General features: G+C 37.7%; 2 protein-coding genes across 2 annotated transcripts in view; one reads left to right on the top strand and one right to left on the bottom strand.

Moving 5' to 3' along the window:
- The window catches only part of ARIH1 (ariadne RBR E3 ubiquitin protein ligase 1), a 122,422-nt gene that overhangs the window by 71,870 nt on the left and 26,942 nt on the right, over positions 1-23,610 (bottom strand). The window contains exon 2 of the mRNA XM_082618073.1: positions 4,318-4,385. Coding sequence (XP_082474199.1) covers positions 4,318-4,385 — 68 coding nt within the window. The remainder of the gene's footprint in view (positions 1-4,317; positions 4,386-23,610) is intronic.
- On the top strand, positions 14,267-14,783 carry LOC309802603 (large ribosomal subunit protein uL1-like). Its single transcript, XM_082618287.1, has one exon. It carries the CDS (start codon positions 14,324-14,326, stop codon positions 14,723-14,725), a length of 402 nt encoding a protein of 133 aa, XP_082474413.1. The 5' UTR covers positions 14,267-14,323; the 3' UTR covers positions 14,726-14,783.

The raw sequence follows: 23,610 nt of genomic DNA, 5'->3' as shown, positions 1-23,610 counted from the left end.
CAGGCGGATTCTTAACCACTGCGCCACCAGGGAAGTCCTACTTTTTTAATAGCAGTTTTAAGCTCAAACCAAAACTAAGCAGAAATTACAGAGGTTGCCCATATACCCCGCCGCCACACACACACAACACAACCTCCTCCACCATCAACACCTCACATAAGAGTGGTACATTTGATGCAATCAATGAACCTACACTACTGACACATCATTATCACCCAAGTCCATAGTTTATTTACATTAGGGGTCAGTTTTGGGGTTGTACATTCTATGGGTTTAGACAAATGTATAGTGACATATACCCATCATAACAGTTTCATACAGAACACTTCCACTGCCCCAAAAATCCCTTTTGATCCACATACTCATCCTTCCCTCCCTCTAATCATGATCTTTCCATTATCTCCGTAATTTTGCCTTTTCCAGAATGTCATATAGTTGGAATCATACAGTATGCAACCTTTTTAGATTGGCTGCTTCCACTTAGTAATATGTATTTAAGGTTCTTCCGTGTCTTTTCATGGGTTGATAGCTCATTTCTTTTTAGCAATGAATTACATTCCATTGTCTGAATGTGCCACAGTTTATTCACCCATTCACCTCCTGAAGGACATCTTGATTGTTTCCAAGTTTTAGCAATTATGACTAAAGATGCTATGAATACCCATGTGCAGGTCTTGGTGGGCTTACGTTTTCAACTCATTTGGGTAAATACCAAAATGCGTGACTGGACTGTATGGTAAGAAACTGCCAAATTAGAAGCAAAGTGGCTGTACCATTTTGCAGTCCCACCAGCAATGAGTGAGAGTTCCTGTTGCTCCACATCCTCATCAGTATTTGGTGGTGTGTTCTGAATTTTTTTTTCTCCCTTGGCCGCACTGCGTGGCATGTAGGATCTTAGTTCACCAACCAGGGATCAAACCCATGGCCCCTGCAGTGGAAGCTCGGAGTCTTAACCACTGGACTGCCAGTGAAGTCCCTGTGTTTTGGATTTTGGCCATTCTAATAGGTGTGTAGTGGTAATTTTAACTAGCAACTTCATTTTAATTAGCAGTGCCCTAATGATGATGTATGATGTTAAATATATCTTCATACGCTTATTTGACATCTGTGTATCTTCTTTAGTGAGGTATCTATTAAGATTTTTGCTCATTTTAAAATTGGTTCTTTTTCTTACTGTTGAATTCCAAGAATTCTTTGTATATTTTGGCTAACACATATCTTTTGCAAATATTTTCTCCCTGTCAGTGGCTTGTTTTCTCATTCTCTTGATATTTCCCTTTTTAAAAATCCATTTCAAAGATCCATCTTTCTGCTTTATTTATTTTTGTTCTCTAATTCATTAATGTTGCTTTCATCTTAAATACCTATTCTACTCTCTTTGGGTTTATTTTGTATTTTTCTAACTTCCTGTTTCAAAGCCTCACTTGGTTTTCTACCTGTTTATCTTTTTTCTTATAGATACTAAGACTGTAAATCTCCCTGTACCTCTTCAGCTACATCCCACATTTGTCCTCCCATTATTTAGTTCTAATTATTTTAATAATTCCATTTTGGGATTCTAAGAGTTTTTTGCAAGAGTGAAAATAGAACACATATCAATTTTTCTTGGAATTTATTATAGCCCAGAATGTGATCAATTTGAAAATAATATACTCTGAAGGGTACACCAAATACCAATTCATATTTTAAATCCTCTCTATGTTTATTTATTGATAAACAGTCTAGAAGAAAACTCTAGTGTAACAGTTATATGTTGAGAGACAGCATCCACAAAACAAGAATAAAATGAATATGTTGGATACGGTTGAAATAAACAATTCAAGATGGCTAAATAGCAGAATGGAGGCAGAAAGAAAAGCAAGTTAGTGAATTAAAGGTAAACCTGAGGAACTTCCACAGACCAAAGCAGAAAGACAAGTACAGAAGAAACATTTTGAAAAAAGGTGAAAAAAATCCAGAAGTTTCAACATGTAACCAACAGGAATTCTAGAAAGCACCAAGAGAATGGAGAAAAGATAATATTAAAGAAATAACAGATAAGAATTGCCCAAACCAAAAACATGAGTCCTCATACTTAAAGTGCCCAACTAGCTATGTTTTCAAAACCTACTCCAAAATTTCAGAATATTAAGGATTTCTCTTAGAGCACTCAAAAACTGATCACATATGAAACCTGACTTAAATGACTAAAGGATGTATTATTCTAGAGGGAAAAAAAGTACATCTGGAGAAAACAGTAGGATGCAAGAAACAAATTAGCCAAAAAAAACATAAGTTAAATACACCGATAGTAAAAATGCTTAACATGAAATGAAAAATTCAAATATTATCAACTTATCCAACTGAGAGGGGAAGAGCGGAGGATAGAGAAGAAAAGTATGCTACAGTTTTTGTCTTATGCAGGGCATGGATATAAATAGTGTGACTAAATATTGTTATAAACTTTGCATATACATATAACTATGCATATACAAATTGTAAGGTTGACCCCTAGAAAAGCTGAAATAAAATATATAACTTTGAAATTATAAGGGGGGGAAAAAGGGAAAGAAAACTTGATCAAACCAAGAAAGTAGTCAAGAAACTAACCAAACAGAAAACATGGTAAATATAAAGCACAAATTAAGGTAAATCAGTAGTGAAATATAAACATATTAGTAATTATGAAATAAAGTGTAGCAGTGCTACTATCAGACAACACAGGATACAGTGATGTGAAACTCATTAAATGACACAAAAAGATATTGCATAATGATTTAAAAACATTATTTAAAGATTTACAAGTACCCAGTAACATATCTCCAGAAGATGTAAAACAGAAACTGAAATTACAAGGAGAAACTGCAAAGTTCATTCACACTAGAAGTTCCCAGAAGCTGCCTAATTTTCAATTCATACTCATCACACTTAAGTTCTACAATATTTAATTGAAAAATGCTTTCAGCAGTGTCAACAGCGTTGTAGGACAAACGTGAGAATGTCTTTGGAGAGATATATTAATAAGAAACAAACTGTAAATAAGTCTAGTTCAGTAGAAGAGTATCAGATGTAATCAATGAAAACTACTTTTTTCCTAAACTTTTCTTGTGTCATAAAGTAAGTCTGAAAATAAATATGAGCAAAATTAAGAAATACCACTGACTTCAAAAAAGGCGGTCAGCTCCATGGGAAAAAGAAAAAAAAGAAAAATCACACTAGTCAAGGATTTTATTCTTCATGAACCTTGGGAAAGCTGTATAGTATGTGTTTAAGAACATAAGCTTTGGAGTCTAACAAACCTGAGTTTGAGTGCTAACACCTTGCGTTACAAAACTGAGATAAACATATCAAGCTCTAAGTCTTAGTTTCCATATCAATTAAGTGGGGATAATTTGCAGCTCCATAAAGCTATCACCTGGATAAAATTAAATAATGCCTGGCACAGAGGACTCAATAATTAAGAATTATTGTTGTTACTATTAAATTGTAGCTGGGGTGCAAGATGTGAGAAACTGGGTAATATTCTTGGTATTATTTAATATCTGTTTTGCAAAGTGCTTTTGATTTTAAAAATCAAATGGGAAATATTTTCCATTTACTTCTCATAATATTTGGGTTCTCAGTTCATAACAAAAACTAGTTGTAATTTTAAAATTAAAATTAGAATTGCTAATTTTAGACTGAGAGAATAAGGCTGATAGAATAAAGGCTCTCATCCTACCACAAAGTGCCCCAAATTTCCAATTTAAGGAAGAGAAAAAGATAAAGAATGGCACTATTATTATCATTCTCCAGTCCCAGTAATTTCTTCCCTTTTGGAACCAGAAACATTTCCAGAGAGAAAATACCCAATGGAATTTAATCCTGCACAGAAACAGAGAACAAACCAGTCAGTCCAAACAGCTGTTTTGGTGGCAAGGACACTATCCCTGGAGCGACTTCTTTGTTTTTACTGAAGAAATGTCATTATTACACCTAAGGTAGATTTAAAGGTTTATGGGCATGAAGGTTTTAAGTAATTAAAGGAAGATCTTATTCGTGTGCTCCAAGAATATATCAAGCCCTTTACATATTTTTAGTTCTCAGTACTCAAGAGGATACATTTTAGAAGACACAGAAGCAGAGCCCCCATACCTCACCTCCAAAATAAAAGGAGAAATATTAAGCCTGAGCTCCCTTAACACTAAGTTTATTGCAAAACTTACAGATGGGGAATACATTAAAGCAAATACCACTTGTACACTGGTTTGTTCACATACTTACTTGTGTCTCATAAATTCAGTTCAACAGGCTCTCTGTGTTACTTCTAAGTATAAAGCTGACAATATAGTTCCTTACCTTTCCATTAGCTTCTCTTTATCCCAATTGAAGTGGCTAAGGAGTATTCTTGTGATAGTTGCTGGATTCTAAAGAAGGGGGAAAAAAAGTCATTTTAAGGTAATAGCACTTCACTGACATTTAGTGAATTTTTTAGGTTGAATTTAAAGTTCTACAACACCCCACCCAAATTTCCTTTCCTAAGATATTTCTTTATTCCCCTAAGAAAATACAAACTTTTTATGGACACCAAGGGGGAAAAGGTGTGTGTGAGGGGGTAAATTGGGAGATCGCGATTGACACATATACACTAATATGTACAAAACAGATAACTAATAAGACCTGCTGTACAAAAATTAAATAAAATTAAATTTAAAAAAAAGGAAAATACAAAGTTTTAATTATAAGATCAAGACTATTTAAAAATAGTTTGTCACACTAATATGTCAGGTTTCTATGGGATTCTAAAGTAGAATTCAAAATAAGCCAAGAAAAAATTAAATGAAAAACTACTGTATAATTAAGCGCTCATTAAAGTGAACCTTTTTGCAATTAGATTTAACAGACTGTCACATCAGCACACTGTAAATCAATAAAATTTCTAAAATTTTATGTACTGAATAGTTCAAATGAATCCAAACCATTTTTAACTCAGAAGGTCCTTCAGACATACTTAATGAAAACAACAAAATATCTGCACTATGAAATAATTTATAGAATATAATCTTCAGCTGCTATTTCGTTTCTAGAAGGAAAGGCTACCACCATGAAATAAGCCCGAAGTCGACTGCCTTATCATTCAATGATGTCACAAATACTTCCATTTCCCTTGAAACCAGTGAGCAGAATTTTAACTCAAAAGGCAATGGTGGTGGTGGGGGGGGGGCGCCCACGGCCGGGGACTTCCCTGGTGGTGCAGTGGTTAAGAATCCGCCTGCCAATGCAGGGAACGTGGGTTCGAGCCCTGGTCCGGGAAGATCCCACATACCACGGAGCAAATAAACCCGTGCACCACGACTACTGAGCCTGCACTCTAGAGCCCGCAAGCCACAACTACTGAGCCCATGTGCCACAACTACTGAAGCCCGCGCGTCTAGAGCCCGTGCTCCACAGCAAGACAAGCCACCGCGATGAGAAGCCTGGGCAACGCAACGAAGAGTAGCTCCCGCTCGCCGCAAGCAGAGAAAGCCCACGTGCAGCACAAAGACCCAACGCATTCAAAAATAAAATAAATAAAAATTAATTAATTTTTTTAAAGGCAATGGGGGGCTTCCCTGCTGGCCCAGTGTTTAAGAGTCCGCCTGCCAATGCAGGGGACACAGGTTTGAGCCCTGGTCCAGGAAGATCCCACGTGCCGTGGAGAAACTAAGCCCATGTGCCACAACTACTGAGCCCACGTGCCACAACTACAGAAGTCCGCGCGCCTAGAGCCCATGCTCCGCAACAAGAGAAGCCACCGCAATGAGAAGCCCACATACCACAACGAAGAGTAGTCCCCGCTCGCCGCAACTAGAGAAAGCCCATGCACAGCAACGAAGACCCAATGCAACCAAAAATAAAAAAATTTTAAAAAAAGGCAACGGGGCCTAAGAGATGGATGAAATCCAACTCATTCAAAGATACTAGAGCTAGTTACAATGTCAGAAGTGAAATTCAAACCTGAGTCTGCTTATTTGTATTTCACGTATGATTTTATTACATCAAATAACATTATTAAAAAGGTCTCTGTATATAAACTACTTTTATTTCACCATAGTTAGACAACAGTATTAGTTAACTACTGATTTAGTTAAAAAGTAATCCTGTATAAAAATATCATGAAAGAAATCCCTATCCATTATTCTCAATAATACCATTTTTCACAGAAAAATTCACATACATCCACTTCCCCTTTGGCAAAAATGTCAAAGATGCAGACATTATAAGTCCCAACCCTCCACTCCAGGCACATTTTGCTAATCCATCTAGGTATTCCTTACTTCTTGAACCCAGACTCCCTTAAGAATCCTCCTTTAACACAGCACTTGAGAAAGACACTACCAATCTAGAAGAATTAATATATGTGAAAAGGAACCTATTAGCTGATCCTAAATTGTAATATTTTTACAGAATATAGACATTGTCAAGTGTCCAGAAATATGATACAACAGGTTTTTACAATAGGATTTGCCTACAACTGAAACAGCTATTCATTTAGTCATATGTAAAATAAGGGAAATAATCCTATTAATTGGGAAAATTAAGTCTAGTCGTCTCCACTGGGGTTTTGCAAATATAACTTTGCAGCATCCAATGCATGATATAATCTCTGCCACCAGACAGCACACTTGGGGGAAAATGTTTCAGGAATTGTTAATTCTCAACTTGCAAAGAGAAAAAAAAAAGGGAGAGGAGGGGAAATGCCCTCTTTGACTTAATATTGCTAAATACCTTTTCTGTGTCTGAGTTCAAAAATTGGTCTCGGGACTTCCCTGGTGGTCCAGTGATTAAGACTCTGTGCTGCCAATGCAGGGGGCACGGGTTCAACCCCTGTTTGGGGAACTAAGATCCCACATGCCGAAAGGCAGTGGCCAAAAGATTAAAAATTAACTAATTAATTAATTAATTAATTAAAACTGGTCTCATCCAGAGGTTCCCAAACCTGTTATTGGTTCTTCAAAAGTTACTATGGAATGTTCTGTTAAAAACAGATTCCTAGGTTCCACCCCCAAATGTGCTCATCACCAAAGGGATTCAGAACATTAGGCTACTCATCCCTCAGGATGAAGAAAACATGATAACTTTTCTGATTTTAGCCGTTTAAAATTTTCTCTGTAGGTGTAATGTGTTTAATAATGTACACACTGTATTGGAGGTACATGCTCAAAAGTTTTTCCCAATAGGACATTACTGGAAAATCTGGCTAAACCACATGATGATGCCAGAATATCTACATTCTGCCAGGGCTCTACACTATAGGTCAGAGGCTGTTTCACAATACTAAATAAATATATTTGGGTCACTATCTTAATGCAGCTGGCTCAAGTCATTTACGTGCATTGCACATAAATGGAAAGGTGATGGTGGGGGGGAATGACATTTACTGTGCATCTACTGTATTCCAGACCCTGTACAAGGTATTTTATACATCTCGTTCAACTCTCAAAGCACTCTGTAATGTAAATATACTTACCTCCCATTTTAAATATGAGAAAACTATGACTAGGCTCCAAAAGGTTACAAAAACTACCCAATATCATGCAGCTAATTTAGTGGAAAAGTTGTAGGGACTTCCCTGGTGGTCCAGTGGGTAAGACTCCGCTCTCCCAATGCACGGGGCCCGGGTTTGATTCCCTGGTCAGGGAACTAGATCCCGCATGCATGCTGCAACTACGAGTTCGCATGCCGCAACTAAGTATCACACGTGTGGCCAACGAAGATCCCGCATGCCACAACTAAGACCCAGTGCAGCCAAAATAAATTAAATAAATAAATAAATAAAAATTTTTAAAGCTGATATTTAAGTGGAATAGTTGTGAATTCTCACCTAGGACAATTTGGATCTAATATTCCTTCGTTTATTCTATATAGGACAATCCAAAGGAATATTAAAGAGCTCATTTAACTACTAGTCATATGTCTAAATATCCTTTATATCCTCCACCAAAGGGTAATTCAGGGCAGGATGAAGAGAGAATGGCAGAAAGCTAAGAGGCACAAGTGAGCTTTCTGAGGGACTGAAAAATGTTCTACTTCTTGAATGTGATAGCTGGTTATATGAGGGAAAACATTTATCAAAACTCAAACTATACGCTTAAAAATGCGTACCTTTAGTCATATCCATAATGTTTATTTTTATTTAAAAACAGAACAATCTGTCTTCTGGTCCTGACCAAGATGGAGTAATTAACACAACTCTCTCCCACCAATTACAACTAAAAACTCTGGACAAAATACAAAATACAACTAACAGAGTACTCTGAACATTAAATAACAGCAGGCAGATTGGGGAGAGCAGTGAAAAACAACAAGTAAGATGATGGTGAGTATCGTTTTGTTTTTTCTCCTTTATTTCCTGGCTTTGACACAAGGGTAGGCCAAATAGGCTTACTGTATAGTAGGCACAATCAGCAAAAGCTGAAACAAGTGCATCTTCTTGGCCAGAGGACTAAGGCAAAAGGCTCCTGGAGAAGGTGGGGAGAATACATTTTTCCTTTTTCCCTTGTTTCTCCCAGCCCTGACCTGAGGCCAGTCCCAGCCATGAAACTACACTACTGCACACCACAGAAAACCACAAGAGAAAACCGACTGCTCTGAACACAGGAACCAGGAAGACGAACCCTGGTGTGAAAAAAAAAAAGAGGGTGGGAGAATCTCTATTATTTTCTTTTCTTTTTTTCTCTTGCCACTTCACCTCAAGGCATGACAGGCAGGAAACTAAAACTGAGAGAACTCCATGCATCTGGCTAGAGGAATGAGGGAAAGGGCCACTGGGAGATAAGAGTGTAGAGGAAATCACTGAAAGGAGAGAGATGGAGAAGTAGATTCCTAATTCTGTGTATGAACTAAGTCCTGGGCTCACATGTAAGCTATACATGTGTGGAACACAGCCAAAGAATAGGAGAGGCTTCCAGAACCAGAACCAGAACCAGAACTATGATATAAACCACTGCCCAAATCCTAGATCAACCTAAGTGGGAATGGGAGGGGCAAACTCAATATAGCAAAGACTTTGAAAACTAAACAGATAACGGAACCAAATCTGTACATAAAGTGAGAAAGAACTTTCAGGTAGAACCTAACTGGGTTGACTTATTTACTAAAACAAAAGATCCTCACCACTCTCTAAAGGATTTTAAGAGGACGCAGAATCTCACGCAACATTCCAAACATCCACGACAGAATCCGAAATTACCAAAGCAAGAACAAAAATCTGATCAATTATCAACGGAGAAGACAATTATTTGATTCTGACCCCAAGATGACCCAGATATTAGAATTATCAGACAAAGACTTTTAAAGCAGCTGTTAAAAACATGATACATTGGGTAAGGGTGAACACCTTAAAATGAATGAAAGAAATTCTTAAGAAAGAAACTCAAATTATAAAAAAGAACCAAATGGAAAATTTTAGAACTAAAAAACCCTAAGATCACTCGATGGGCTCAACAGCAGAAAGGAGATGACAGGAGTCAGTGAACTTAAAGATATGTCAATAACAATAAAATTGTGTATATGTGTATGTGTGTGTGTACACACACACACACACACACACATATAAAAGAAGTCTCAGGGCCTTGTGGGATAATATCAAAAGCTATCAGCCTAGAATTCTATACTCAGTGAAAGTACAGTTCAGGAATGAAGACAAGGATACTCTCAGACAAAAGAAAACCAAGAGAACTCATTGCCAGCAGACATGCTCTAAAGGAAATGCTAAAAGAACTTCTTCAGACAGAAAGCAAATGGTACCAGAGGGTAACCTGGAACTTTAAGAAACAAGGAAGAGCAACAGAAATGGTAAATGAGTAAATATCATAGACTATTCTTCTCTTCTGATGTTTCTGAAAAATATACAAAACTGTTGAAACCAAAATTTATAACATGTCATGGTAAGGTGAAGGATTAGATGTAACACATATGACAACTACAATATAAAGGGACTGATAGAAAGGTCATCTATATAGCTATAAGGTTCTATGTTTCACTTGGAGTGGTAAAGTATCAACTCTAAGTAGACTGTGAAGAGTGAACTATTTATATTATAATCCTTAGAGCAACCACTGAAAAAAAAAAGAGAGAAGGTTAAAAAAGTTAAAAAATGACTGATCATTTTGTGTGATACTAGCTTTTGGCTTAAAGTATATGTATGTATTAAAAGTTCAATGAAATATCCACCTATTTTCATTTAATTAAGCCCTTAAAAATCAGAAACAGATGTTGACCTTTATCAAATGCTGTTACAATACCAAAGGAAATGATCACATTGTTGATCTTTTTTAAACCTATTGATGAGATAAATTATGTTAAAATAATTTCTAATAATAAGCCATTCTTGTGGGGGGAAAAAAAAACACCAATAGACACATGAAGTGGAATATTTTCAAAATTCCAATCCAAAAGAAAGCAGAAAAGGAGGACCAAAGAGAAAAATAATTTAAAAGACCAAAATTCAACCACATCAATAATTACATTAAATGTAAAAAATGAAGGAAAAAAACCCACTTAAAAGAAGGGGATAACTATATAAATACCAAATTATTACGCTGTATACCTGAAACTGATGTCATATGTCAACTACACCTTAATTTTTAAAAAAGAAATCATTATGCTGCTAAATAAGAGACAACGAGCTTATTTCTTTTTTAAAGGCAAAATTATTTGTTGTTTATAACAACCCATTTTCCAATATAATGACACATAGAGACTAAAAGGATGAAAAAAGACGTATCATGCAAAACACTAATCAAACAAAAGCTGCAGTGGCTATATTTCTCAAAGTAAACTTCAAAACAAGAAAATTTACCAGTGATAAAAAAAAAAAAAACTCACAATGGAAAGGTCAAGTTACTAAGAAAACATGCACTTAACAACAAAGCCTCATAATAAATAAAGCAAAAACTGTTAAAAAATGAAAGAAAAACAGACAAATCCACAATTATACTTGGAGATTTCAATGCTCCTCTCTCAGTAATCCATTTAACAAGTAGACAGACTATTCGGAAAATAAACCATCTTCTATCAAATAACCCAAGGGCCAACAAGGAAGTCTTGAAGAAAATTAGAAAACATCCTGAACTGAAGAAAATGAAATTACAACACGTGAAAATTTGTGAAATGTAGCTAATACTGTTTAGGAGGAAATTTATTGTACTTAATGCTTACATAAGAAATGCAGAAAGATAAATGTTTTTTTTTTAAAAAAAGCAAACTATATCTAAAGCAAGCAGAAGAAATAAAACAAAGAGAAGTCAATAAAACTGAAGATAGAAAAACAAGAAAAAATAAATGAAACCAAAGCTAGTATTAAAGATCAACAGAACTCTAGCAAAGACTAACCAAGAGAAAAGAGACCCAAATGACCAGGAATTCACAACGTAGATAAAACAGACCAATTTTCTTAAAAGTCACTAACTACTAAAATTCACTGAAGAAGAAATGGATAATATGAACATTCCTATATCTATTAAACAAACTGAATGAGTAATTAAAATCTCTGCACAAAGAAAACTCAAGACCCAAATAGTTTCACTGGTAAATTCTACTAACTGTTTAATACAGCGGTCCCCAACCTTTTTGGCACTAGGGACCAGTTTCGTGGAAGACAATTTATGGACGGTTCAGATGGTAATGCTTACCTGCCACTCACCTCCTGCTGTGAGACCTGGTTCCTAACAGGCCACGGACCCGTATCGGACCTGGGGGTTGGGGACCACTGGTTTAAGGAACCCAAAAATATCAATTCTACACAATCTCTTACAGAAAACAGAAGAGGAGGAAACACTTCCTAATTCCTATTATAAGACCAGCATCACCCTGCTATCAAAATCAGACAAAAAAAATTATAAAAAACTACTACATGAGCAAAGATGTAAAATTCCCCAGCAAAATATCAGGAAATCAAATCTAGCAATATATTAGAAGAAGGATAATTACACCACAACAAAGTGGGGTTTATCCCAGTATTGCAAAGCTACTTAAACATTCAAAGAAAAAAATCAGTAAATATAATCATATTAACAGACTAAATAAAAACTACAAGATCATAACAGTAGGATGCAGAAAAAGCATCTGACAAAATTTTACATCTGGTACTCATAAAAACTCTCAGCAAATTAGGAACAGAGGGAATTTCCTTAATTTGGTAATCTATTAGAAAAATTACAGCTAAATTACAGAAAATCTACTACTAGAAAAACTACAGCTAACAGAAAATCTATTCGAAAATTACAGCTAAATTACAGAAAAATTACAGTTGTCGTGTTAAAAATGACATGATCTATGTAGAAAATTCCATGGACCTACAAAAAAAGTTGCTAGAATGAGTTCAGCAAGGTTCCAGAATATAAGACCAGTATATTTTTTTAAATTTTTATTGGAATATAGTTGATTTACCATGTTGTGTTAGCTTCAGGTGTACAGCAAAGTGAATCCGTTATACATATACATGTATCTACTCTTTTTTAGATTCTTATCCCATATAGGTCATTACAGAGTACTGAGTAGAGTCCCCTGTGCTATACAGTAGGTCCTTATCAGTTATCTACGGACCAATATTTTTTTAAAAAACAGCTGTATTTTTTTTACATACTAGCAACGAAAAAATGGAAATCCAAAAAAATTTTAAGTTCCATTTACAACAGCACCAAAATATGAAGTATTTAGGTATAAATTTAACAAACTATGTGAAAGTACACATATGCTGAAAACTGCAAAATACTAGTGAAGGAAATTTTAAAAGATCTAAATAACTGGAGATATGCCATCTTCATGGGTTGGGAGACTCAATGTAGTTAAAATATTAATTCTTCCCAAACTGATCTATAAGATTCAACTCAATACCAATCAAAACCCAAGTGGGATTTTGGGGTAGATATCAACAAGATATTTCTAAAACTTATGGATTAGCAAGAAAACTAGAATAGCCAAAATAATTTTGAAAGGAACGCCACCTGACTTAAAAACATACTACAAAGGTATAGTACTGGCAAAAGAATAGCAGGGAAGCCAGAAATAGATTCATACTAGTATGGCAAAATGATTTTAACAACAGTGCTAAAACAATTCAATGGGGGAAAAAATCTTTTCAGGAAACAGTACTAGAAGAATTAAGACATCTATCCATCTACATCCATACAGATATATTTTAAATCAACTCTGACCTATACCTCAGATTTCATATAAAATTCGTAATGGATCAGACGTAAATGTAAAACATATAAGTATAAAACTTCTGGGAGAAAAATCTTTGTGACCTTGAGTTAGGCAAATAGTTCTTAGGTATCAGAAGTAGAATCCATAAGAAAAACAGATAAACTGGAATTCATCAAAATAAAAAAGGCACTTAAGAGAAGGGAAAGACATGCCACAGACTGAGAGAAAACATTTGCAAATCACACATCTGACAAAGAATTTGTACCTAGAATACATATTGCAAAAATCAGGGCTTCCCTGGTGGCCCAGTGGTTGAGGGTCCGCCTGCCAATGCAGGGGACGCAGGTTCGTGCCCCGGTCTGGGAGGATCCCACGTGCCGCGGAGCAGCTAGGCCCGTGAGCCATGGCTGCTGGGCCTGCGCGTCCGGAGCCTGTGCTCCGCAACGGGAGAGGTCACAACAGTGAGAGTTACGGGTACCGCAAAAAAAAAAAAAAAAAAAAAAAATCACTTGAAGCCTAACAAGAAAACAAAAACCCAATTCTAAAAATAGGCAAAGCTAGGGTTTCCCCACATGCCCCGGAACGGCTGGGCCCGTGAGCCATGGCCACTGAGCCTGCGCATCCGGAGCCTGTGCTTCGCAACGGGAGAGGCCACAACAGTGAGAGTTACGGGTACCGCAAAAAAAAAAAAAAAAAAAAAAAAAAAAATCACTTGAAGCCTAACAAGAAAACAAAAACCCAATTCTAAAAATAGGCAAAGCTAGGGCTTCCCCACATGCCGCGGAACGGCTGGGCCCGTGAGCCATGGCCACTGAGCCTGCGCATCCGGAGCCTGTGCTTCGCAACGGGAGAGGCCACAACAGTGAGAGGCCCGTGTACCACAAAAAAATAAAAAGAAAATAAAAAGAAAAATAGGCAAAGCTCTCTTCTAGTTATCGCGGCGTGAGACACCCTCTACGAGGCGGTGCGGGAACCGCATGGGAACCAGCACAAGCGCCAGAAGTTTTTGGAGACGGTGGAGCTTCCGATCAGCCCGAAGAACTATGACCTTCAGAAGAACAAATGCTTCTCAGACACCGTCAGGCTTAAGTCCACTCCCCACCCCAAGTTTTCTATATGTGTTCTGGGGGACCAGTGTCATTGTGATGAGGCCAAGGCTGTGGATATCCCCCACATGGACATCGAGGTCCTGAAGAAACTCAGTAAGAATAAGAAACTGGTCAAGAAGCTGACCAAGAAGTATGATGCCTTTTTGGCTTCAGAGTCTCTGATCAAGCACATCCCACAAATCCTGGGCCCAGGCCTGAATAAGGCTGGCAAGTTCCCTTCCTTGCTGACCCACAATGAGAACATGGTGGCCAAAATTGATGAAGTGAAGTCCACCATCAAGTTCCAGATGAAGAAGGTGCTGTGTCTGGCAGTGGCTGTTGGCCACGTGAAAATGACCGATGATGAGCTTGTGTACAACATCCACTTAGCCGTCAACTTCCTGGTGTTGTTGCTCAAGAAAAATTGGCAGATCATCTGGGCTCTGTACATTAAGAGCACCATGGGCAAGCCCCAGCGCCTGTACTAAGGCACAGCTTAATAAACCATACTCCCACCATTAAATAAATAAATAAATAAAATAAAATAAAAACAGGCAAAAATCTGAACAGACATTTCACCAAAGAAAATCCATACAGAGGCATGAAGAGGCACATGAAAGGATGCTCAACATCATTAGTCATTTGGGACACACAAACTGAAGCCACAGTGTTATCACCATATGCCAATTAGAATGTTGGGGTGGGAGGAGAAATCTGACAATCCCAAGTGCTGCAGTGTGTGTGGTGCAACTGGAACTCTCATACACTGCTGGTGGGAATGCAAAATAATACAGCCAGGGCTTCCCTGGTGGCGCAGTGGTTGAGAGTCCGCCTGCCGATGCAGGGGACACGGGTTCGTGCCCCAGTCCGGGAGGATCCCACATGCCGCAGAGCGGCTAGGCCCGTGAGCCATGGCTGCTGGGCCTGTGCGTCCAGAGCCCGTGCTCCGCAACGGGAGAGGCCACAGCAGTGAGAAGCCCACGTAATGCCAAAAAAAAAAAAAAAAAAAAAAAAAATACAGCCAACAAGAAAAAGTTTCAAAGTTTCTTACAAAGATAAACATATACTTAGCACAATCCCAGAATCTCACTATTAGGAATTTACCCAAGTGAAACGAAGACTTATGGTCACCCAAAAACCTGTATGAGGGGCTTCCCTGGTGGCGCAGTGGTTGAGAGTCTGCGTGCCGATGCAGGGGAAACGGGTTCATGTCCCGGTCCGGGAGGATCCCACATGCCGCGGAGCGGCTAGGCCCGTGACCCATGGCCGCTGAGCCTGTGCGTCCGGAGCCTGTGCTCCGCGACGGGAGAGGCCACAACAGTGAGAGGCCCGTGTACCGCCAAAAAAAAACCTGTATGAGGATATTTACAACAGCTTTATTTGTACCTGGCAAAAACTGGGAACAATCTAAATGTTCTGCAACTAGGGAATGGATAAACAAATCGTGGTACATCCACTGGATGGAATACTACTCAGTAATAAAGAACTACTGATATACGCAACAACATGTATGAACCTCAAATGCAAATTCTAAGTGAAAGAAGCTAGACTCAAAAGGCTATATATTGCATGATTCCATTCATATTGACAAGGTAGAAAAGGCAAAACTATAGGGATGGTGTACAAATCCCCTGGTTGCCAGGGATTAATGGGGGAGGGGTTGACCAAATAGGGTAGAAGATGGGAGTTTTTTTAGAGGGTGATGATGGAACTGTTCTGTAAGTTCACTGTGGTGGCAGTTACATCCTCTAGGCATTTGTCAAAACTCATGGAATTGTACACCCAAAAGTATAAATTCAGTGTATGCCAACTGAAATATAATTTTAAAATATAAATTATAAAAGTAATCTTAACCTGCACTGGATCCTCTATAATGGAAGTCTGACTGATAAAAGTACAATGATACCTTATAACCCATCAATTACTGGGTATTTATCTGGAAAAACAAACAAAAAAAACCCCACAAAACACTAATTCAAAAAGATACATGCACCTCAATATTCACCGCAGCATTACCTGCAATTGTCAAGATATGGAAGCAACCTAAGTGTCCATCAACAGATGAACAGATAAAGAAGATGTGGTATATATATGCAATAGAAATTTTGCCATTAGCACCACATGGATGTACTTGGAGGGCATTATGCTAAGTGAAATAAGTCAAAGACAAATACTGTGTGATATCACTTATATGTGGAACCTAAAAAAATACAACAAACTAGTGAATATAACAAAACAGCAGCAGACTCACAGATACAGAGAACAAACTAGTGGTTACTGGTGGGGTAGGGGCAACATAGGGCCGGGAGGTACAAACTACTGGGACAGGCTACAAGGATTTATTGTACAACACAGGGAATATAGCCAACCTTTTGTAATAATTGTAAATGGGGTGTAACCTTTAAAAATTGTATAAAAGGGCTTCCCTGGTAGCACAGTGGTTAAGAATCCACCTGCCAATGCAGGGGACACGGGTTTGAGCCCTGGTCCAGGAAGATACCACATGCCGTAGAGCTACTAAGCCCATGCACCGCAACTACTGAGCCTGCGCTCTAGAGCCCGTGAGCCACAACTACTGAAGCCCGCATGCCTAGAGCCCGTGCTCCGCAACAAGAGAAGTCACTGCAATAAGAAGCCTGGGCACAACAACAAAGAGTAGCTCCCGCTCACCGCAACTAGAGAAACACCCGCGCACAGCAACGAAGACCCAAGGCAGCCAAAAATAAATAAATTTTAAAAATAAATAAATAATAAACATTGTATTTTTAAAGTGTGGCATCAAAAGGGCAATCCTAAACAGAAGAACACAGATGTCAAATTATTTAGTTCCAGGCACTTTATATACATTATTATTTCATTTAATCCTCACATTAATACTTTATGTAAGGTAAGCATTATATACATTTTACAGATGAGGGTAGAGAGGTTAAGTGACCTGACCCAAGATAAAACAAGATTTAACAGGATCTGAATATTAGATGACATTTATAAAAATTTATACTTATGGCACCCTTAAAGATTCTTATTTAATTGCTTTAGGTTGGGGACTGGTCAAAGGAGAGAAATCCACCTGTGTATGCTACCAAAATTCATAATTAAAATTCACTAATCCATTATTCTAGTGGAAAGTCAACGCAAGCTCTTGGATGAAATAAACAACTCTTCATCGTGTTCTCACTGGTGTTCCTCTTTTTTTTTTAAGGATATAAACAAACCAAACAAAATCAGTTAATGAGAGAAATCACTATAATTAGAAAACTAATACTACTGGCAGCGATACATTTAACTTCCAGGACAATAAGGCAATCTAAAATGTCACATCATCTCTAGTTATAAACCCTAAAACAATGGTTTCCCCATTCTGGCTACATATTAGGATCTCCTGTGGAACTTTAAAATACCAATATGTGGGGCTTCCCTGGTGGCACAGTGGTTGAGAGTCTGCCTGCCAATGCAGGGGACACGGGTTCGAGCCCTGTTCTGGGAAGATCCCACATGCCGTGGAGCAACTAGGCCCGTGAGCCACAGCTACTGAGCCTGCGTGTCTGGAGCCTGTGCTCCACAACAAGAGAGGCCCGCACACCGCGATGAAGAGCGGCCCCCCGCTTGCCGCAACTAGAGAAAGCCCTCACACAGAAACGAAGACCCAACACAGCCAAAAATAAAATATATATATATATATATATATATATATATATATATAAATTAATTAATTAATTTAAAAAAAATACCCATACATGGACTTCACCTCCAGCAATTCTGATTCAATTGTCTGGAATGGGACATGGACACATGTATTTTTCACCCAAACTTTTAACCTCAAGTTCCCGAGATGATAGTAATATGCAGCCAGAATTAGGAACTAATGCTCTAAACAGTTTCCCACTATGGGGGCTCTGAAAAAGTAAAGTGTATGTGTAGAACTCTCATATGAATATAGTAGTGTAATATTTTAGTAATTTGAAGAAAATTACATTTTAGGGTTATAGCAGCAGCATTTGCTTTGAAAATATCTCCAAAGTTCCATTTTTGCATTTTTAAAAAGTGGGTCTGAATATGCCAACTGTCCCAGCTGACACTTTATGCACTGTCATCCTCTATCGTTTGATCAAATGATTCCCAACTTTGGTAGCACATTAGAATCACCTGAGCTTTTTAAAAAACTGATGTGCAGGCCACATCCCAGGCCAAATACATCAGAAGTGAGGTGGGGGAGGAGAGGTGGAGGAGGGGACTGGGTACAAAAGGGAAGAACCTGTGCATTACCATATGAATTCCAATATGCAGCCGAGGTAGAGAACCACAGTTCTAGATGTATGCATGTATGCAGACAGGCCCAAATTCAAGAGTATGACAGACTCTCCTGGTAGATCAACCAAGCTGCTGAATGACATTCCTAGGATTAGTACTGTGGGGAGGCAACTATTTTTTGAAAAGTCTCAGCAGACAACCTTCTTATTTTAGGGGAAAGCTAAATATTAGATGAATGGGTTTTATAATATTAAAGAGTAGCCTAAGATGAACCAGCAAAAAAAAAAAAACAAAAACATTTTTAACCCAATTAACATACACAGAAAGACTTCCAAAGCCTAGATTTTATTTATCTCAGAATTTGATCTGCAATAGAATTAAATAGATTCCATCTCAAAACTCAGTTTGACAATTTTCCTACACAAGAATGGGCTCATTCCAATGCAGGGGACGCAGGTTTGATCCCTGGTCGAGGAACTAAGATCCCACATACTGCGCGGCAACTAAGCCCGCATGCCACAACTACTGAGCCCATGAACCTCAACTAGAGAGCCCGCATGCCGCAACTAGAGAGAGAACCCTCACGCCACAACTAAAGAGGAGCCCACGCACCGCAACTAAGACCCAACGTGGCCAAAAAAACAATAATAATAAAATTTTTAATAAATTTAAAAAATATAAAAATTTAAAAAATTTTTTAAAAAGAATGGGCTCATGCTTCTACATTATGCTTCTATCTAGCTTAATCTGAGCTCCTTAAGAGAGCTGCTGGTGATCCAAATTTTACAGACTATTAATGTGCCTTTTAAAAGCAATATTAGAAACCCAAAAGCCATAAAGTACAAAAACTTCTGTATATAAGTATTTGCAACACCTACAATAAAAGGTAAATAAGCAAACATACACGTCCACAAAAGACAAATAATCCAACAAAAATGGGCAGTTTATGAGTTCAGCCAAAGAATACAATTGGCTGAAAAACAAGAAAATATTCAACCTCAATAATACGACTACTGTTTTTAATCTACCACAATGGCTAAGATCTTAAAAACTGATAATATGCGGAAACAAAGGTGTGGGGAACTGGCCTACAACATGTTAGTGAGATGGCAACTCTCTTAAAACCTTTGTGAGAATAGTTTAGCACAACTGATCAAAACTTAAAATGCACTTGACCTAGGACCTAGAAATTCCACTTTTAGGAACCTAGCCAAAAGAAATCCACAAGTGTAAAAGGGTAAGAATAAGAAATTTCACATGCACATTATTTGGAAAAGCAATAAAGCAAAGACAACCTACATTTTCCCAAGAGGAAACTGCCTATAAATTATGCTGTAACCACACTTAAAATATTATGCAACAATTTAAAAAACAAAAAGAAAATAGATCTGTGTGCACTGGAATGGAAGGATACTACCGAGATACCACTGAGTGAAAAAAGCAAGTTACTGAGCAATGTACAATATTCCATTTTTGTGTTAAAAAAAAAGAAGAAAAAAGTAAATTTGTATGACATATTGAATGTGCACTTTAAAAGGTTTAGAAAGCTGTCCTTGAGAATTATATCCCCAGGGACTGGTTTGGGAATAGGGTAAAAGATTTTTTCTATTTTATAATCATATTAATAGAAATTTAAAATGTTACTTTTACAATAATTAACAGTAGTATAGGCCTTGCTACTTCAAAATGTGGTCCACAAAATCTCAATCACCCTAATCTCAAAGGGTTAGTTAGGAATGCAGAATCCTAGATCCCAATCCACATCTACTGAATGTTCATTTCAACCAGACCCTCAAAAGTTCCTGAGGTGACGTGTACGCACATTAAAGTTTGAGAAGCACTGGTACAGACTATAGGAAGCAACATCTGAGCTGGTCACACTAACTGTAAAAAGTTTCATTTCCAAACTCTCAGATTTAATTAAATACTTGATTTCCTTCTAAGAAATGATCATGTATAATTCAGGTATAATTTGCCTTCCATTTAAAGGTATATAAGAATGCTGAGAGCTTTATACTAAGAGTCACTAAAAGGCTGCAATATAATTAACATTCAATGACATACAATAAATCCTTTAGGTATCCAAAGTTCATACAGTACTACATACAAAATGGAAGAGTAGTATCTTGTCACCAAAAGATGCTCTTGACTTTGATCAATCAGGATTAGGTGCCAGGAATAGAAACCACTAGATATTCTGAGCAAAGGGGGAGTTAATAAGAGAGCAACTGGGTGCTTAATAGTTTTAAGGACTGGAGGAATGGGGCTGTAAGGCTATGTCTGTCTATAAGAATGACACCAGAACACTACACAACTGAAACACAAGGGACTCTCTCCACCTTAAGCCACCAATGGAACCATTAAATTCAAGAACAGCAGATAACTGTGATCCAAAGGAATCAGAAAGTCACCACTGCCACTGCCACAACTGCCACTATATAACCATGAAGGTGATGTACACAAGAGTCTAGCTGCTGCCTTTGCTACAAATGCCTCTTGATAACACAGAAAGTGAAGAATGAACAATGCAATGCTGCATTTCCGCTACTGCAGAAAAATCTCACATTTTCACAACCCAGAAAAAGGGGGCGGGGGGGATGGGGAGAGAAAAGGGAAGAAAGACGAACCCCCTTCACACCTCACATACGTATCTAATTGCCAGCAACTATTTCACATCTAAAACCCTAAACGCAAAACAGTCTGAGAAATAAAGTTTTTGGCTTTCTAGCCCAACAATACAGAGAGGTAATTAGGAGGGTTGAGGAAGACCATCTCACAGAATTCTCAGATGGCTTAAAAGCTATACTCACAAAAAGAATTTACAACTAAACAACACTAATCCTCAAAGTTTCCAGTTTTGAATATTTACTTCTAAGCTACCATCAGCAGAAGGAAGGTAAAAGAAAAAAAGGGGGGAAATGAAGATGCTTCCTGGATATTATTTTAGCAAGAAGTTCACACTTTACTCACTACCCTTGGGGATTATTTAAAATAAAATTTAACACCAACAAGTTTTGACCAACTATTTGTAATTCTGTAGATCCGTGATACTTAACTTGAAATTTTGCTGAGATATGCATTTGAACTACAAATTTAATCCTGATGTACCAAAAGTTGTTAATGAATGCACCTAGCCAACTACCTATCAATAACATTTCAAATTTGGCTTTGTTCTTCACCTTGCCCTTCAAATGCCTTGTAGGTGTTATATGACGGAAATTACTTCCTCCTATATCATCTCAAATTTGAAAGGTCAAAGATCTCACCTCTAGAGAATGTCAAGAGTTTAATCAGAATAAGAGAAATAAAATGTTTCTGTAAATGGAAGGAAGGTTACCAAACTGTGTATAATCATTTAATTTTCTGTAAAAATTCAACTGCAAACCAAAGGGGTTGGGTGATGGAACAGAGATATATTTACATAAACAGTAGAAACAGTATGTAAAACTTCTATTTTACAACAGAAAAACAAACTCATGTAAATAGCAGTATATACTTTAGCATTTAGTTGAACAAGAGCCAAGTCACCTCCAACAATCATAACTCTAGTTTTAAAATTTCACCGTTAAATGAGGCCTCATTCAGGCAAAATCTGGGGGGAGTCTCAGTCTCCTAACTGGCTATTCCTTGAGTGGAGGGAAAAAATCCTATAGATAAAAAAGGTAAGAACTAAAAGGTAGGGCCAAGAATCAGGTAACTCCAATTCCAAACTATCTTGGCATAACGGAGCTAATCTAAACCACAAATGAAGATTCTATATAGACCACCTTATGATATTTTACTATTTTTGTGGTGAATTTTGAGAAATAATTAAGGTTATTTAGCAACCTTGAGTTATCTACTCACATTCTCACCTCTGGATTCCAATGGTCAAGCCCAAAGTATTAGCAATCCACATGGATATTGTGGCACATACTGAAAATGTTCCACCACACAACCAAAACATCTGAGTGACTTTCATGTACTGTCACTTCACCTTAACACTACCACCAGCCATCTCCAAACTACCTAAAGATGGCATACAAAAATTAGTTCTGTGAAGTGAACTGAATATTGTTAAGAAGTCTTGTATGTAGTTACTTCTTCTTCTGGAGGCACTTAGAAAAAGAGATACCTATACATTCCCAACTACTACTTTTTTTTTTAAAACAGTATTAGACCTAGTACTTTTAACTGTACCTTTTAACTAATATCTTTCCTTTCCCAACATGGCAACTCGAAATACCTATCGATAACTGGTAGGATTCTGATTAGCAACTGACTGACTACTTTTTACTTATTCATACTCTATACATGTATATGTGGTACACAAAATTTTGTACAATATAAACATAAGTGAGATTATTTGAAAATCATAGTGCTTTAGAGAACAAACGTATGGACTCCAAGGGGGGAAGCGGGGGTGGGATGAATTAATTGGGAGATCGGGATTGACATATATACACTATTGATACTATGTATAAAATAGATAACTAATGAGAACGTACTGTATAGCTCAGGGAACTCTACTTAGTGCTCTGTGGTGGCCTAAATGGGAAGGAAATACAAAAAAGAGGGGATAAACGTATACGTACAGCTGATTCACTCTGCTGCACAGTAGAAACTAGAACACTGTAAGGTAACTATACTCCAATAAAAATTAAAAAAAGAAAATCAGGGACTTCCCTGGTGGCGCAGTGGTTAAGAGTCCTCCTGCCAATGCAGGGGACACAGGTTCGAGCCCTGGTCCGGGAAGATCCCACATGCCACGGAGCAACTAAGCCCGTGCGCCACAGCTACTGAGCCTGCGCTCTAGAGCCCGTGAACCACAACTACCGAGCCCACAAGCCACAACTACTGAAGCCCACGTGCCTAGGGCCCGTGCTCCGCAACGGGAGGAGCCATCGCAATGAGAAGCCCATGCACCGCAGCGAAGAGTAGCCCCCGCTCACCGCAACTGGAGGGGGCCCGCGCGCAGCAACAAGACACAACGCAGCCAAAAATAAATAAATTTATTTTTTACAAAAAAGAAAATCGTAGTGCTCATATTTTAAAAGTGTGAAAGTTTTACTTAAGTAAATTTGTATCTTACAAATGCTTTTCTAAGAAAAACTACTTGAAAATAAAGTGACTGTAAATGTCT

The sequence above is a fragment of the Mesoplodon mirus genome, assembly GCF_964341445.2.
Source record: "Mesoplodon mirus genome assembly, chromosome: 4".
NCBI lineage: Eukaryota > Metazoa > Chordata > Mammalia > Artiodactyla > Ziphiidae > Mesoplodon > Mesoplodon mirus.
Note: the sequence above shows the minus strand (reverse complement) of the source record. Positions and strands in the feature narration are given on the sequence as shown.

Coding starts and splice junctions, on each gene's coding strand:
- LOC309802603 (XM_082618287.1), top strand. CDS start 14,324: ATGGACATCGAGGTCCTGAAGAAACTCAGTAAGAATAAGAAACTGGTC.